General features: G+C 41.2%; 1 protein-coding gene across 1 annotated transcript in view; it reads right to left on the reverse strand.

The window, feature by feature from the left end:
* FREM1 (FRAS1 related extracellular matrix 1) overlaps nucleotides 1–19,206 on the reverse strand; it is a 145,954-nt gene that overhangs the window by 40,595 nt on the left and 86,153 nt on the right. Inside the window, exons 21-24 of the mRNA XM_021682416.2 lie at nucleotides 18,503–18,644; nucleotides 15,646–15,841; nucleotides 10,909–11,173; nucleotides 2,183–2,597 (exon numbers count right to left, since the gene is read on the reverse strand). Coding sequence (XP_021538091.1) covers nucleotides 2,183–2,597; nucleotides 10,909–11,173; nucleotides 15,646–15,841; nucleotides 18,503–18,644 — 1,018 coding nt within the window. The remainder of the gene's footprint in view (nucleotides 1–2,182; nucleotides 2,598–10,908; nucleotides 11,174–15,645; nucleotides 15,842–18,502; nucleotides 18,645–19,206) is intronic.

Genomic DNA, 19,206 nt, shown 5'->3' on the forward strand with positions numbered 1-19,206 from the left:
GCTCGATCCCAGGACCCTGGGACCATGACCTGAGCCGAAGGCAGACGCTTAACGACTGAGCCACCCAGGCTCACCCAGGCTGATACTACTTCTAAATTCTACTCTCTTTTCCTTCTCTACTCTACAGGGTAGGAAGGAACTCTTACGCCCGTACTAGAATGTATAACTCCTATAAATTTGCAGCCAAATAGACTGAGAAAAGTATTACTGGTTGGACAGTACAGTGACATTTCTCTACCTAGTGAGAGCAGTGAGGAGTCAGGAAAAAATATATTAATAGATTGAAGAGTGAGATGAGACAAATAACAATTAAAACATATAATTAAAAATAATTTTACAACATACAAAGTACTTCTTTAATACTGTGTCAATGATATCAGTACCTTCTCTCTTCTCCCAGTGCATCATAATTTTATGACATTTTTCTGGGCCTTCCTAGAGCCAAAGACTCATCCAGCATCCACTCTATGTTACCATGACTCCCCACCTTTCTACTCAGATCCCACCTTAGATAGAGACTGTGATTGTTCATTTTATGCATCAACTTTGCTGGCTATGATGCTTCTTGTTTGGTCAAACAGCAGGCTGGATGTCGCTGTGAGGTATTTTTTAGTTGTGATTAGCATTTCAGTCGGTTGGCTTTGAGTAATGCAGATTACCCGCCATAATGTGGGTGGGCCTTGTCCAATCAGTTGAAGACCTTAAGAGCAAAGACTGAGGTCCCTTAGATAGGAAGCAATTCTGCCTCCAGACTGCCTTTGGGACTGAGACTTGCAACATCAATTCCTGCTGGGATTTCCATCCTGCTGGCCTGCCTTGCAGATTTTGGACATGTTAGACCCTACAATGGTGAGCCAATTCCTGAAAATAAATCTCTTTTTCCTTTCCTTTTTCTATATACATCCCATTTGTGCTGTTCCCCTGGAAAACGCTGACCAATACAGAGACTAAAGAGAAAGGGAAAATTATGATTATTTTACACAATCAGAAGGTATCCTGGAGTGACCCGCAGATTTATCTCTTCTACAGTTGGTAGAAGTGGGTAGAACAGGATAAACTACATCGAAGGAGAGTGGATTCAAGGGTGTAAGAAACAGAGCATGCTTGATGTGTTTTGACTAAAAAAAGAACACATTATGCCCTCCCCAAATCATCCTACTAGTCAGCACAACTGTGGCAGAGCGGTGCCAGAGGAAGGGCACAGAACTGTGGATCAGAAAGACTGGGGGTCTTTATATGGTTTTCATCACATTATTGACCTTGTGAACTCCTGAACACCTATTAAATGTGGATAATAAAACTTCCTGAGAAAGAAATGAGCTTTACATGAAGTGGGTCTGACCCACAGCTAACGCTCCAACACTCGTAGCTGCTACAGTTGTTTTCCCATCATGTCACGTGTAATATTGATGCTGCCTTGTACGTTTTCATGTGTTCAATGGAAAACCGTTAAAATGCCGGTAGATGATGCGAACCAACAGGCAGCGTCATAATAGTACACTTAGATATTACAACAGTAGGGACAAGATATCGAATATCTAATATATTTCAGGCCATATACTAGTGCCCACCATATCTAATTTGATTTTATTCTCACCACAATGCTATAAGGCCTGGTTTTCAAAGGAGGAAAGGTCGAATTAGAAGAGTTAAAGGACTCTCTTAAGGTCATACAGCTAATAAATGGCAAACCTAGTCAATAAATTCCAACCTAGTCAAGTCTGACTCCAAAGCCCATGTTTTCTGCTTCTTTCTGTCTTACCACGGACTCTTGCTCATAGCCTGCATGCAGGCACCGCATCTGTCTTGTCCATATGAATATGTCTGATGCCTTGCATTATTTTGTCCATATTAATATGCCTGGCATGCTGTAGACCCACCGCACAGCACATATTTTAATGAAAGAAGGAAGGTCGGGACGCCTGGGTGGCTCAGTGGGTTAAGTGTCTGCCGCCGGCTCAGGTCATGATCCCAGGGTCCTGGGATCGAGTCCCGCATCGGGCTTCCTGCTCAGTGGGGAGCCTGCTTCTCCCTCTGCCTGTCACTCCTCCTGCTTGTACTCTCTCTCCGACAAATAAATAAAGAAAATCTTTAAAAAAAAAAAAAAAGGAAGAAGGAAGGAATAGAGAAAAGTTGTTTTCTCTACATCTGTGCCAATGACCCGTGAGTTTGTCCTACTTGCCTGGATGGTGAACGACACAGGCTCTTGGCCCACTCTCCCAGCCACAACAAAGCCTTGGTTTGTCCCATCTGTGGCCACAAAGGTAAAGCAGTCAACCCGGGAGTCCCCTCCCAGGTGCCTGTAGGCCACATCCCTGCTGTCCACATCCCGCTGAGTGAAGTTGTGTTGAAGCAGCTCTGTCCCCCGCAGGTAAAGATGGCCGTGCTGTGGGAGCTGGGCCAACACAAAGGTGAGCTTCTCCGCTGGGGTGTCAGGGTCGGTCAGCTGGAGGAGGTCAGGGGAAAGCAGGCCTGTGGCGCCTTCGGCCAGTCTCAGCCCCCTGTTCCTGGTCACCACAGGTAAGGCTCTGTCCACAGTCTCCAGTGTGATCTCAAACAGCCCGTGTTTGGTCTGCAGGCCATTGCTGACGAGGAATCTGGCAAAGAGAGGCAAGGGCAGCCTTCAGCATGTAATCTTGTGTCACCATCTACTGGAATGAAATGATAACAATACACACCTTTTACTTAAGGGCATGTCGTGCTGGGACTCAAATGAAAACCCAAGGGCAGATCCTTCAGAAGGACACTGGTCTATCTGTTAAACCAGTCACTAGGTAGCACACCAATTACCTACAACATTCTATGCCCAAAAGTATTTTCTCAACACTGGCGGCAGACTCATGTGATGGAGCAGCCTAATTCTGCCAGTGGGATTTCTCAGGCTCGTCAGCATTTAGAATCCCTTGCCCCAAATAGGAATTTCACATACAAGTAGACCCCTTGCATGAGTTTGAAGAGTACATTCATTTTATATGCTTATAATTTTGCAACTGTATTTTCTTTGTAGGCATTTAATAAGGTAAGCTTTTAAGACTGGTAATTGGGGGCCAATCCAATGACTGATTTTGGCTATTTCATTTTATTCATGTATTTTTGTGGTAAATTCCTTCTTTTAAAAAAGATTTTATTTATCTATTTATTTATTTGAGAGAGAGAGAGAGAGAGAGCACAAGCAGGGGGAGCAGGAGAGGGAGAATCAGACTCCCCGCTGAGCAGGGAGCCCAGTGCAGAACTCGATCCCAGGACCCTGGGATCATGACCTGAACCGAAGGCAGACGCTTAACTGACTGAGCCACCCAGGCGTCCCTTCGTGGTAAATTTCTTAACAGCAAATCACTTTACTCAGCCACGTAATCATGCCTAACTCATCTCCCCTCCCCAGGCCTCATTTTCACCCTTCTGGAAAGTAAAAGATTGGACCAGACGATTGCTAAGGACCATCTAACTTTAAAATATCATGTGATGCTCTAATCTCATATTTTTCCTGTGCTTCTACATTTGCCCCTTACAATATATATGGGAGTTAGGCTAGACAAGGATTACTTACCTAATTTAAAGAAAAAAAAATTACGGCAGAAAGGTACACAACGTAGTGGGAGATCATAAGGCAGGTAGGAGACAGAGCTGGGATTAGAACCAGGTTTCTGGACCCCATACCTCCTGCCCTTACAGAGTTTTTAATACAGGCCAGTTTAACAAACCACAAAGACAGACTTGTGGTACCTGAGAACCACTGCAGAATGATAAAGAGAAAGCTCAAATGATACCAACTCAAGGTCCACAAAATCTCTCACACACCCTTGGATTTGTGATTCCATAATGTGCTTTTGATTTTATTGATCACTAAATCCAGCCCACTCACCACTGCCAATGTCAACACAAAAACCAATCGAAATGATCTTTAGAACATGTCCATGTGTAAGTTTGATTTGAAAGGCAATTGAGAGTATCGTGAAATTAAGCAAACCAAAGGCACTACTGAAACTCCAAAAAGTTAGCAAACCACTACTCCCAAGTGGAGTCGACAAATTCACTGTAGACCAAAGAGGTGTACTTTGAAATAATCATGGAGTTGTATCTGTTAGTTTTTCTCCATGTACTGTGGTTGCTAGAAATATTCATGGAGGAGATACTCTTATATTCCACAGATGTAAAAAAAAAAAATCTCTAAAAAAATGTTTTCGTAGAATATAACCTGAAATTATAAAAGAATTTTCTTTGGATTTTTTTTTCTTTTTAACTAGAGAAGATACGAGGTTTATATTTATTTTACTAATCTGACAAATTTGACTAACAAGTTCTTTACTCTTTGAAAAATGTGTCTTGTCCTTAGGGTTTAAGGGTTGGTTGATGCTTTGCTTGAAACCAGGTTGTATGAGCACAAACAGTCGACCAGCCCGCCTGAGGAAGAGGGCTCAGAGAAAGGAGCAGCTGAACAGAAAGGAAAGGAACAGGAGTTTGGCTGAGCAAAGATTTCACTTTGAAGGCTAAGCTAAAATTTTTGAGCTTTCTAATTATCTAGTGGATAAGACTGCCTACAAGGAAAAATACGATGTGATGCACGGAAAAACGAATCTATTCCTTTTTGCTAAGTGAACTCAGTAAGTGGAAAATTTCAAATAAAGCAAATTTTTGACATTTCACACACCTTGACTTCTAAAGAATATAACCTAGGTTTTTTTTCTCCACAGCATTATTTTTACAATCTGAACAAAGATACTAACTTTAAAATTGTACACTGAGTGAAATCACATAGTTTCCTTAAAACAGAACAATGTTTTTCTTTTGTAAAGCTAAACGTTTACTAAGTATGTTTGAAGCAAATAGGAGAATTTCATTGCTGGATCATGAGTGTTTACAAAATTAGTTATTTTTGAAAAAGCAAGAAGAAACGCACTCAGAAAAGTATCTGTGTGTTCGTCATCTTTGTACTTATTAGTCACTTTGGCAGTTTCAAATGTCAAGTGATATGCATTTTTAAGATGAAAATCATGATCTATTTCTCAGTGAGAGCTTTTCATGGAATTATGCTTTTATGCCGTTGTTTTCCTGTTCCTTTTTCAGGTCTCCTTCCCTGGAGCCTATCATCTAACCCGAAGTAAAAGAAAAGGAGACTAGGCATTCCCTTGGTGTCTCCAATTTCTCTTTTCTCCACTTCACCCCTCCAGAAACATGTTCCACGCCTCCCATTTCAAATAAATTGGCTCTCTACTCTCTATCAGGTCCCTATCTCACAATGTGCTCTTGTGGAAAGTTTTAAATCAGCTGTTATTATAGAGTAGCACAAATTTAAGTGAAAAGAAATGCATTTCTAGTATTAGTATGATTCACGGAAATTAAAGAATTTGTGCCCCATTAAAAGCATGTCAAATATGGGTGGAAAAGAAAGGGGAAAGGAGGAGAGAGATGGGGATCGGGAGTAAGGAGCTTCAGGGGTGCTTGAGTGAGTTACGGGGGGGGCATTCCGACTTTCCCCTATGGAGACTGGATTCTGAAAACGCCTCGAAGCTCAGTCTCAGGGCAGCCATAATTATCTACCAATGCATGACCTGCGTGAGGACACTCAAATTATCTTACGATTCAGGCTGTCCGTCTCAGACTCCTCCCTGCCTGATGATGGGATCTGACCACGTCGGAAATCGGCAGCCTGCCATCAGACAGATGGGACTGAGGGCAAGGGAAGCCAGGGACCATATAAGAGTAAGAAATATGTTTACTGAGGCCAGTGTTCCCAGCTGGGACACCGAGGCAGCTGCCTGTGCTGACCGAAAGCTAATAAGCCAGTGGTAAAAAGGATGAAATTTCTAAACATGACTGGATCAAACACCTCATTCCACTTTCACAAATAACAATGCAAACCAGTCACAGGCAGAGAAACATTATCAGAGGGAGACAGGGTGAATGGTCATGGTTGGCTTCCCGGTCAAAATAAGCCTAGCAGAACAAGGGCACCAAGGTCAGTGCTGTTCGCGTCTGCCAAGGTTGACCAGATGATCTTCCAAATGCTTTCCCCTGCTGCCCCCAAAGAAACCTTCCAGATCTATTTTCAAGTGTTAAAACAACAGTGCCATTCCAAGGTTAAGAAGCTGGTGGTATCAAGGTAGCAGCTTCTTCTGGGGATCCATTTTTGTTTAATTTCCCTCATTAAGCCCCCCCCCTGAAAAGAGATACAGCCAGGATTGACCACTGTCCTCATGAAATTTGGGGAATGACTCTCAGATTTGTCTAGGGTGCCTGCCTGGTCTCATTTCACCATTACCATGGTGCTTTCAGGCTTTCTGCATTTTCTGGCAATAGAGTTGGCTGAAGAATCTGCCATCTGTCATGGCATTTAAAAGATAAAAATGGAATCATAAATAGAGCCAGTTCCTCAGGAAAAAAAAAAAAAAAACAAAGTCCAGCCAGCATGTCAAAATGGAGGACATTAGCATGTTCTTTTAGTCCCCGGCTGGCAGCAGCTGAAGTCAGCTTGCTAATCACTTGGTGTCATCTGTCCTCGAATGTGCTGCCAAATCTTTCTTCCAGGCCAGCAGCACCAAACAATGCAGGGGAAATTTAGGATTCACAAAATATTTTTGCAGAAGGTAAAATCTGACCATTAAACTCCCCCGTTTAATTAATGCTGCCATATCTTACATTAAAAAAGAGAAGGGGGCAAAAATCCTCTGCCGCAGAATTTATCTCCTCTACCCAGCCAAATTCCTTGCCAGATTTAACAGCAAGCAACATAAATTTGGGTGATTAGATTGGTCGCATATATTTAATTTTTAAAAAGCACCACGATCACACACTTAATTCATTAAGACCGACTTTCAGCTTTGGTTTAGCTCCGCTCGACAAACAACACAGCAGCCCATGACTGGGGGAGTGAAATGACAAGATTAAAACAAGGGTCTTGGGCAGATGTTAGGCTCTTCCATTATAAACATGTAAAACTGCCCACCAAACATTAGAATGACCCACTGAGAGGGTTTCTTCACACAGGTGCATTTTCTCCATGAATTTTTGCTACAATGGAAAAATCTCTTAAAAATGAGATCTTCTCCCCAGTGCAGCTGATACTCAGTTACGTCAATGTAGATGACTTTCAATGCCTCTTGGAACCTTGGTTTTCTCGTGCATAAAGTGGGAACATATCATCTCTCTCAAGGTAGTGGCGTAAGGCTTAAGGGAAATGATAGACAAAAAGGAGTCTAGTACACTGCCTGAGGCATTGCAGGTATTCAAGCAATACTAGGTTTCCTTTTTTTTTTAAGATTTTTATTTATTTATTGAGAGAGAGAGAGAGAACATGAGAGGGAGGAGGGTCAGAGGGAGAAGCAGACTCCCTGCCGAGCAGGGAGCCCGATGCGGGACTCGATCCCGGGACTCCAGGATCATGACCTGAGCCGAAGGCAGTCGCTTAACCGACTGAGCCACCCAGGCGCCCCTCAAGCAATACTACGTTTCCTGTGTGTAAATGAAGGGATGGGACTAAATCAATGTTTTTCGACCCTTGTTTCCTAGTCTTGAGTCCTTCAAACACCTTCATAATTTTTGCCATCTTCTTGTACGACCTGTATTCTTATTACTATTTTGCTTTAGGTCACCTCACTCTTGTACTTAAATAAATGTATTTAAGAGGCAATCTTTTAACTAGAAAAGCTGAAAATGTTTACTACTAAAAACCTAATCACCATAAATACTGCAAAAATAAATGCAAGAAAACAGTGTTTTTAATTCTAGCTAGGTATTGTGGCCCAATGGCTTGGAACCCAAGGCCAGTACTGTCTGCTAAAAAGGAAAGCAGTTAATACTGAAGAGCTGTTAAAACCATAAGAGCCCCAGCCTGAGACTTCTTTCTTGAAACAATTAGGAGGACTGTCAGAACTACCAGGGACTAGTTTCTCACCCTGGATTCCCTGTCATTTATTGCTTTCTCCCTGTATCAACCCACATCATTTTGCATCTTTGTATCATCAGTGGTGCAAATTACTCACATTGGGAAATAGAGCCAGAGCCTTTTTGCTAAAAGAAAATCCTGCCCAGGAGCCCAGTGTGGAAAACAAACTAAAAAATAATAAAAGAACCAAAACAAAGCTCTATCAATAAACTAGGGTGAGGGTCCCAGAGCCTCACCAATTCAACTCCTTCATGTTCTGTCTCTGGGAGGCCCCAAGAGGGCTTCTGTAAATCCTCAAAGCTCCATAGAATGTACTTGGAACAATGGACTGGACCAGACCAGTGATTGCTAGTCCTGACTACATCAGAATCCTCTGGAGAGCTTTGAAAAATACAGATTTCTGGCCCAAGACTGGACTTAGCAAAGTCACCTCCCTGGAGTGAGAGTCAAGAATGTATTTTTATCAATCTTCCCAGTAATCCTCTTGAAGATCTAAATATTTAAAAAATTCTTGGGGCGCCTGGGTGGCTTGGTCAGTTAAGCATCCGACTCTTGGTTTCGGCTCACGTCAGGATCTCAGGGTTGTGGGGTCAAGCCCCACGTCAGGCTCCGCCCTGGGCATGAAGCCTGCTTAAGATTCTCTCTCTCCCTCTCCCCTCTAAAAAAAAAATAATAAATAAAAATTAAAAGTTCCTAGGATAAATAATTTCTAAAATGTTATCTCGTATAACTTTCTATGGATGTGGATTAGGAAATTTTTAGAGTATCATCAATCCTCACATACAGAAATTTTGTATTTCATTCTCTGCTCCTCACCACCATCTCATTAATATCTAAGCTTGATTTCTGGACATCTATATGCATTCACTGATTGGCTTCTCCAGCAGGCTCACTGGTTTCTCCAAACAGTCATTAATGTCTTCCGCAGACTCTCCCATGGGCACTGACTGGGGAAAGTGGGAATGGACAGGGATAAGCAGTTCCAGAAATGGGTGTAAAGTTAAAAGTCCTGAATCTGATATACACTTATTAAGCCAAGGAGCACCCAACCTCCTTAAGTAACCAGGGGAAAAAAGAACAATCGTCGCTCTTCTTTGTACAATTTCTTTCCTCCTTCAAGATTAATCTTAGTATTGTAAACATTGGCAGAAAAAGGGGGCCAAGGAAAGAATATAATAAATAAGAACAATAATATCAATAATAATAGTAGTAATAAGAGCAGCTAATACTTATTTCATTCTTCCTATGTGCCACATATTTTTAAAAGTACTTTACATGCATAAACTCATTTACACCTCCCACCACCCCTGTGAAACAAGTAGTATGAGCATCATTTCTTTTCACAAAGAGGACACAAGAGCACAGGAGGAGGTGTGATTTGACCACAGAGCAGTAAGTAATGGAGGTGGTAACTGACCCCAAAGCCTGGGTCTTAACAGCTCCACTCTACCACTTCTGGAGCAGAAGAACCAGCATGAAAAGGAATCCCCACATCTGACATTTTAGTTAATGCCCAGCAACACTCAAACATTGAATTGTTATTTAGATATTGAGCAACCAAATGATTATCTACTTGTTAAGGACATTTTGTCAAGAGAAAAAAAAAAAAAAAGAAAATATTAGTTCAAACTTCCCCAAATTTTTTAACAGTCAATTGTCCCAATCATCTTTCCAAATCGTAATTCCAAAAAGGCAAGCAAAATCATCTTTCCTGACATTAAAATGATGTTTATCATAGCAAATATATTGAATTTAGAGAGAGAAAATGTATGATTATGATAAATGCTACATTTACATTAGTTTATAGTGCTCTTTTGAAGATTGTATTCTTTTTTTTTTAAGATTTTATTTTTAAGTAATCTCTACACCCAACGTGGGCTCAAACTCACGACCCCGAGATCAAGAGTGGCATGTTCTTCTGGCTGAGCCAGCCAGGCGCCCCATTGGAAGTTGTATTCTGACACAGTGAAAACTGTATTGGGGTTCAGAAGTTCTTCAAGTATGGCAAATGAACCAATGGTCTCAGGGCCTCCATGTTAAGTGGTAAAACTCAGGACTGCATATGTACAATGATTCCCCCAAAGGCTAGTCCAGCCAAGATTTCTAGATTCTTTTTATTTTTTATTTGTTGACAGAGAGAGAGAGTGGGGGGGGGGGGGGGGGGGGGCGGTTATGGGGAGGGGCAGAGGGAGAGGCAGAGAGAGAATCTTAAGCAGGCTCCACGCCCAGTGTGGAGCCCAATGAGAGGCTGGATCTCGGGAACCTAAGATCATGACCCGAGCTGAAATAAGAGCTGGATGCTCACTCCAAGATTTCTAGATTCTCATCGCAGCCCTGGGGATATGGATTTCTATCAAGGACCTGAGATCAACCAGCTTTGAGAACTGCTAAATAACAGCTCCTCTAGAGTTTGTCTTGCTTTATGTGACTGGAAATAGACTTCAATATCTTAAATGAATGTGGACTTTCACTGATGTTGTATCTTTGTCTTTTCACTGGGTTTTTATTCATCCCAATGATTTATTTGATACAGAATTCTTAAACAGGTACACAGCCCCCAATTATAACATTGTTTCCAGGGGGAAACATGATCCACCTTATGACAACATGCTTTATGATATAGTTCCTGGAACATATCCTGACAAAAGGCAATGTCTGCTTGTGCCAAATGTTTACTACTAAATACCTTTCTTCAGATAGAAAAAGATACCCCCAAAAAGCAGGAAATTAGTTTTCTATGTCTCTCTTTAGCTGGGACTCTCAGCTCTTTACATCCCTCCCCTTAGAACAGCTGAGATTTAAGATGTGCTTTATTTTTAAACAACAATATATAACAACTGTTTTTATTTAAACACTTTCTGGCTTTGCTGTTGTTCAATTCATTGTACACCTCCACCTTTCGTACATCGAGGCAGTAGAAGACCACTGCTGTATCAGAGTTGGAAAAGAACTCATTTTCTGTCACCTTTGGTCTATCTAAGCATTCATTCGGAGAAGGGGTTCTGAAAAGTTTCTTTGGGGCTCACCTGAAGGTGTCACGGGAGACAGCTGCCTTGCTCTTATGTACATAGCAGACTGTGTGTCCTGCTATGTCCATTTGGCTGAAGCTTGTAATGGGGACTCCAGGATAGCGGACATACTCAACCTGGCCATAGCGCGGAGGGGAGGTGATGACATAGAGTAGTTCCTCGGGTTTGTCTGTTCCATCCACAGCAAGGAGAGTGCTGGTCGTCAAGAAACCTCGGTCACCTTTAGACACCACCAGCGGTTTCACGAGGATGACAGTATCACCTGCACAGCAGAAAAGCTTGCAGTCAAGATCCAAATTTAAAAAAAAAAAAAAAGTCCAAAGGTAAATGTAAAAAGCAAAGGCCAAACGGCAGAAATCAAAATTAATATGGTATAGAAAGGTTGATATAGTTATGGTTAATAAAAGAATAAGGCAAAAGGCTGGAGCAGATATGACACAGCAGGGGAAATACACACGGCCAACAAAGATACAAAAAGAGGTTCAAATCTCATCAATCACCGTGGAAACACAAATCAAGATCACAAGAGGTTATGGCCATGTTGTAACTCTTTGATTTGCAAAAATTTAAAATTCTGATGACATCAAGTGCTGAAGAGGATGTAGAAGCTCGTGTACAATTCTGGTAGGAACGTAAAGGGGTACACAATTTGGCATTATGCTGTAAAGAGTAGAATATTCACATACGTCGTGACCCAGAGATTCCACTCCAGCTGTGTGGTGGAGAGAAGCGTACACCGGCCCCCAGGAGATGGGTACCAGAATGGCCACTGCAGCCCTGTCTTCATCGAAAATGCTGGAGACAACCCAAATGCCTTTTCAAAAGGTAAATACATAAGCAAACTGTGGTCTAATCGTACAACTGAATTGCATACGGTAGCGATATGAATGAACTAGAGCCACATGGGACAACACAGAGGTAGCTTGTTACCATTTGTTCCTTGCATGAGCAAGTCCTAGAAAACCATAAACAAAAGTAAGAATGTGAACACAGAATTCAGGATGATGGTTCTCTCTGAAGGATGGGAGAAGCCCATGGGTGGATGTTTATTACTGTCAATATTCCAGTCCTTGAATTGTACGGTGGTTATGCAGGTGTGTATTATGTATTTAAAAGAGAACAAATGAATGAGTGTATGAAATGTATAAATGAGTGAAGGAGATGTAGGAGATGTGGGTCACATGTGGACGAATGGTGCAGTTTTACAAACTAAGGATGATAATCCAATTTTGTTTACCTCATTCACTTAAAAAAATGATCATAACTCTAATATTGAGCTGCTACTTTGTGCCAGACACAGGGGTAAGGCTGTTTCATTTCACACCAACTGTGAGGTAGGGTATTATAATATTTCCCAGGTTATAAATGCGGAAACTAAGATACAGAAAAATGCTAACTTGTTCATCATGATACAATTAATAAAAGGTGGAGCTAGGGGTGCCTGGGGGGCTCAGTCAGTTAAGCATCTGCCTTTGGCTCAGGTCATGATCCTGGAGTCCCGGGGTCGAGCCCTGCAACAGGCTCCCTGCTCAGAGGGGCGCTTGCTTCTCCCTCTCCCTCTGCCCCTTCCCCTACTTGTGCTCGCCCTCTCTCCCTCCCTCTCTCTCTGTCAAATAAATAAATAAATAAATAATCTTAGAAAAATAATAGAAGATGGAGCTAGAATTTGTATTCTAGCCATCTGACTCAAGAGCACAAATTTGAACACTAGATTATTTTGTTGCTTCTCTGTAATGTATCAGAGCTCTTAAATATCAATACTAAAAGAATGAATATCCAAGAGGAGATATGTGTGAAGTAAATGCCAAGCCATTCCTAAATTTAAAAATACAAATTGGCAATAAAATTTGAAAAGACATTCAGTCCCGTGAGGAAACAAAAAAATAAAATATCAAGGAGGTATAACTAGGCCAGTGGTTCTCAATGAGTGGCAACTCTGGCCCCCAGGGGACATTTGGCAATGTCTGTAGACATTTTCGGTGGTCATAGCTGGGGGGTCCTATAGTCTTCTAATCAGTAGAGGCCAGAGATGCTTCTAAACATCCAATAATGTGTAAGAAAGTCCACTACAACAAAGAATTATCTATCCCCAAATGTCAATAGTGCTAAGACTGAGAAACTGTTTCAGATGATTAAATTGGTCTTTTTGGTAGATTATTGGTGCTTTTAACTCAAAATGCTATCCAACCTAGGTGCAATGGAGAATCAAAGAGCATCCTAACTTTAAATCAAAACCTGGGCCCCAGATGGGGCTTGTCTCCTGGGAGTCCAGATGAATACATCAAGGGAGTAAGAAGAATGAACAAAGCTGGGGACACAAAAATCACCCACAGAACGTTTCACCAGGAGCAGAAGATGGATCTGAGAGGAGGAAGAGCATCTGGGCTTTCCCTCAATGCAGTTTTTCAGCACGGGGACAGCAGAGTATGGTTCAAGGTCAACCGCAGATGATGTCCCTTTAAGCTGCTCTCAAAGATCTCCACATTATTTTTGCCAGTGTGCACATCACAAGACACGGAACAATTGGAAGGCCAGATGTTATTTATAATCGCTCTCAAATGGAGATAACCCAAATGCTCAATATTAGGGTTATGGCTTAGTCTAAGTATTCAGGGTAGTTTTATTCAGAGATGAACAATGACAGTCATCAAGTTATGCTATGACCTGAGAAAATTCACACTAAGTTTTTAAAAAATACAACACCGTATAGATATAAAACACACCACGATGTAAAAAGAAGCAAAGGGAAGGAATTTGGAACTTCTGAAAATACTAGGAGGTTAATAAATCTGTTTGATGTAAGCATTCACAAATCCTTTCAGAAGAGAATCCCACGTCACTTGTGGCAGAGACTGGCCAGGCACTCGCCAGCCTCGTTTTGCTTTCTTCCTGGGCACACCACTAGACTTTCCACTACCCAGCCTCCCTTAATGGGGCATGTGACTATGATTCAGCCACTGGAAGGTGCAGAAGACAGGGGCCTCCAAGCCCAGGCCAGGCATCCTCTCATTTTCCTCCACGTTTCACTTTCATTTCCGGAGAGACTCCAAGGCCTTCAGAGATGAAGGATCTTCTAGTTGGAAAAAATCCCCAGATGGCTGCACAGAACAGAACTCTCCTTCACCCCAGTGAATGCATCGTGCTTAGTAGCCAAGGGCAGTCTGTCCTAATACATTAGCTGTCTGCACGATACATTACATTACATTTTGCATTACGTTTTGCCTGGACATGTATTGATGATGAACATAGTAGCCTTCCTTTCGTGGAAAGAAAGAAATGCGTACAATAATATCTAGCTTCTCTGAGGGTCCCTTATTGGCCATCTTCAAGGAGCATATTTTACAATCAGGAAACAAGCAAATAAAATACGTTATTTTAGAACCCCCAAATAAACATCTGAAAATCGATCAAGCTGACTGAAACTAAAAAGAGAAAGATTCAGGATAATTGTAATTCTATCACACACGTGATGTAAGATTTGTACTGCCCTCCGAGCTTCCTGGCAGCAAGGCAAAAAAGGAAGCATTCTGTCAATCAAGAATGCACTGAAGATCCAAGAATATGCTTGGTCCTAGGAATATAGAGATTCTGGGATGATACAGATGAACAAGAACTGAACGTACCTTCTTCACATAAACTCTAAGCAACATTATGGGGTAGTGACAGATGGGTATCAAGGGCTTACACTTTGCCTTGTTGAGCTTCCCTCCCAGTATTTTTTTTTCACCCCCCTCCTTCTACCATTTATATGCTGCTGAGTCCTATTATACCAATGGGTCTGCTTAATTCAAGAGCAGCTTTGTATCTCATCGTGTTCTCCCTTGTCCCCAGAAGAGTTGGTATTAGCACTTTCACAGTGAAAAGAGCAACAGTCTAACCTTTTCAGTGACAAAGTTCCTTTTTGTGATTTTTAAATTTTAAAATGTATATTTCTTTTTATTATTATATTGGAAATGCTTTTCCTCTAAAACTTCATTTTCTTTTTTTTTTAAAGATTTTATTTATTTATTTGAGAGAGAGAGACTTAGAGAGAGAGAGCATGGGAGGGGGGAGGGTCGGGAGGGTCAGAGGGAGAAGCAGACTCCCTGCCGAGCAGGGAGCCCGATGCGGGACTCGATCCGGGGACTCCAGGATCATGACCTGAGCCGAAGGCAGTCGCTTAACCAACTGAGCTACCCAGGCGCCCCTGAAACTTCATTTTCAAGTAACAACTCTCTTCCTGAAAATAAAATTAGAGTTATCACATTGATTTGGTAAAATGTTACTTATAGCAGAAAACCCTGACTCTTAAAGCAGCCTGTGCTGCCATGTTGTGGGCAAGGCTGGATTTCCAATAGGCTTTCTGAAATTCTAAAAACAACAAATAGATGGGCTACTCTCATGAATCTCATAACTGCCTGGCAGAGCAGGTGAGGAGTCAGGGAAGCAAATCATAAATGATGGAATTTCAGATACAACGGATGGAAGAAAGAAAGTCAAAAAGAGAGGGAGGTAGGGAGAACAAGAGTGGGGGAAGAAAGGATGGATGGATGGATGGATGGATGGATGGATGGATGGAAGGAAGGAAGGAAGGGAGGAAGGGAAGAAGGGAGGAAGGGAGGAAGGAAGCGAGCGAGGGAGGGAGGGAGGTAAGGAGGGAGGAAGGGACTTAGTTGAAAACCTTTGAGTGCTTACATCAGCTCCCTTCTGGTTATAAAACTTGGTCCCAAAAAACCTTGAGAGAGATGCTTTTACCTTTTCCCATATCCTTGATGGTGATGTGACAGTCAAATGCTGGTGATCTGTTGTCACCATCCCAGAGATAGAAGGTGAAGCTGTCTTGGTCCTGGGAATCCATCGCCCCGGTATGTGTGTATCTGAGCAAGTTCAGATCCACTTCCTCCTGAGTGCATTTCATGCCAGGGTAGAGAGGGATCCAGTTCCTCCCTATCTGAAAGGTGCCAGAGTTAGTCAGCCGCCCGTGTTTTTTCTTTCCCAGCTATGTTAGTGGACATTTTCCATACCCCCTGTAAGCCTCCAATAGAAATGATATTTCAGCGAAACTCCAGATGCAATTTTTTTTTGCCATTTCACCTTATTTTTTTCCTTTCAAAGAAATACATTAAAACAAATTAAGACCTTGGGAAAAAACTACCTCCAACCAAAAGATTTTTGACAGTCGTGTGGCAGTTCAACAGCGCTGCTACTTCCAAGGAATTTATCATGAGCAATCATAGCTGATTAAATATTCCAATTAATGAGAGCAGGTGGGTAATCGAGCTCCTGAAATTGATTCTTTAAAAATTAAATGTTTCACTTGAGGGTTCCTTTTTTTTAGTTCCTATCATTATATAATTAATCAAACTTATTTTTTAAAACTGGTTTATCACTGGACTTATCTGAAATAGACAAAACAAACAGAACGAATATATTTACTCCCAGCACATTTTGCAGCCTTTACTGAAGCCTAAAGAAAATTATCAAGATCCCAAATCATTCCCTCTGTTTATATCTTGAGTCAGCCAAAAAATGTAACTGCAAATATCATATTTTATTTTTTATCAGAATCTTCTAAAAACAAGCTAACATCAGTCAAGCATATATTCTGTACCGAACTCAGCACAGAAATTGTGGTATTCTCAATTAAAAGAGGTTCTTATGATAGGGGGAACTGACAACTGAGAGTATTCGAAACATAATAAATCTGTATCTGATTTATAATCATTTTCTTGTTATTCTCTGAAGATACATAACTTTTCCTAAGAACAGCTCATGAAAGTCACTTGACATAATTCAAGAAAAATGTCATCTTACAAACTTACTGTACAATATTATCTTGTACTTTTCCTTGTCTGGTTTAAGACACATTAAAATAGAAATTTAAATCCTTGGTTTGTTTTTTGGTTTTTTTTTTTTCTTTCCTCTGACACATTATTCCACAGACTCCCAGTTCCTGGCAAAAAGGCTTTGCCCTCCCCTCTCCTCATTGTGTTACCACTTCTCTTCACGTCCTATTTGATAAAGTTTCCTCCTCTTTAATATTTCTGCTCATCTGATGTTTGTACGGAGGTATGTTCTGCCCCAGTGCTCACTGGGTAAAAGTTAGTTATGTTGTAATATTTAAGGTCATTATGTGTTTCCATCCTAAGATCTATTTGCAGATTTATTTTTAAAACAGTCTCTTTTGGGTTTTAAACTGGACAGCCTGCAATTCTATTTAACTTTTTTCTTTTGCAATCTTCCTGAAAAGTAAATACAGAAGAAGATAGCTTTTCCTGTCTCTCATCTCCATGCAATTCCCCATTTGCACTCCCAAATACCGGCGCCAACTTGACAAAATCATTTACAAGCCCCCAAAGAGGAAAAAATAAGAGTCAGATTCAAGGAGGGGCAAACTAAGGAAGGTCAACAAGAACATAAGAACGCTTGAGAAAGTCCAGGAGTCCTAGAGTCCTGGTCTCTGGTCTTGGAGAGGCTTAGCCAAGCCCAAGGGAGCTGGGAGAGAACTACGTGGTACCATACTGGGAACCTGGACCCATCTGGATTTTCACATACCCAAAATACTTCGCTTCCCATGCTACCCAAATGTGTGAGCTCTCACTGCATTTCTGCTTCATTGCTCTTTGAAATGAAATAAGGACACAGCTGTACCTCAATTTAAATCAGTGATTGCTCTTCACTCTGATTCTCTATGGTGCCTACGATCTAAGATAATCAAGCTGTTCCACGCAGAATGAATCCTTGCTGCTCTTCTAGGACTGTGTCGACATTATATTAAAAGTTAAGCATTCAGTCAAATAATCACATTGGGGATGGTTGGTGGTGGTTGTTGCTAGCCTTCATCCATCATTCAAACAAACATTTTGATGGATTACTCATGGGACCTTTTCAAATGACTGATCTGTCCTGTGTGTTGGGCTACTCCTTGGGCATCAACCACACAGTCTGAATCAGATTGGTGAGCACCATTTGTGAAAAGACTGTCTTTTCTCCACTGTATTTTTGCCAAAGATCTGTTGACTATATTTTTGTGAGGGTCTACTTCCGGGCTCTCTATTCTATTCCATTGATCTATTCGTCTGTTCTTTCATCAGAACCACACTACCTGAATTAATGCAGCTTTATAGTGAGTCCTAAAGCCAGGCAGTCCTGTTCCTTTAACTCTATTCTCCTTTTTGTTCACTATTTTGTGCCTTTTGCCTCTCCTTACAAACTTTAGAATCAGGTTGTTAATATCCACAACAAGTGCTCTACAGAGTCTATTTGAAAATTTTTTTAAATCTGTGGGGAATTAAGATATCTCAAAGGATGCCTGGTTCTCATCAGCAATTAGACAACTTGCTTTACCCCCATTACCCCCTCTCCAGAAATTTAGGTTCGATTCCGGGGAAGAGGGAACAATGAAGAATCTTAATACTGATTGAATTTACCCTGAGTTGAGTAAGAAAATTTAGCATGGTGTGAGTTCACCCCAAACTAAGAAAATTAAATTTTCTACCTCTGGGCAATATGTGGCTATTGGAGAATAAATCCAGTTATAGAAATCTGCGTACTAAGAAAATTTATACCTGCTACATTAGTTTTGAAAAATAAAAGTAAAAAGGCCACTAACCTTGAGTTGAAGCTGCCCATTTTGGGGAAGCCTTTCAAACAAATAGTAAATCCTCTCCCTGGGTGAGTCTTCATCTATGGCTGAAAGAATGGCACTAGAAATAATACGAGTTTCACCCATTTTCACTGTTATTTCAGCCTTCCTGTAAAAAGGGAGATGTCTAAGTTGATAGGAAAATAGAAGGCATTGCTTTCGCAGGGGTCATTCACAATGACCATTACATTTCCCAATCTTCAACAATTAGGAAATGCTATTCCCTATGCAAAGTACTGCAAATGCAGAGTCAGACTCGTGAGACAGGCTCTCATTTCACTTTACACATGAAAGTCCTAAAAGACAATCAGTCAGCAACAATGAATGTGGTGTGAAGTAACTAAGTACTTCTGATTGTTTCTGTGCATTGAACTACACCATTTTATGTTGTAATTTATTTAACAGAATGATTTTATTTCCAATATTTCACTGGCTACAACAACAGATCCGTGACATAAGTAAGCAAGATATTATCATTCAAATTTTACAGATAAAAACTTACTTAAAGATTAAATGGCTTAGCCACCGGGGTTCTGGTAGCCTTTATGAAGCACCATTATGAGTTTGGTGATACTTAGGCAATCCATGGCCCTCTACATTACCCTCCCTTTCCCTGGTAACGTTCCAGGTAGTGAGTGTTCTCTTCACAGCGACCGATCTTTTCCAAATAC

The sequence above is a fragment of the Neomonachus schauinslandi genome, chromosome 13 (assembly GCF_002201575.2).
Source record: "Neomonachus schauinslandi chromosome 13, ASM220157v2, whole genome shotgun sequence".
NCBI classification, from domain to species: Eukaryota; Metazoa; Chordata; class Mammalia; order Carnivora; family Phocidae; genus Neomonachus; species Neomonachus schauinslandi.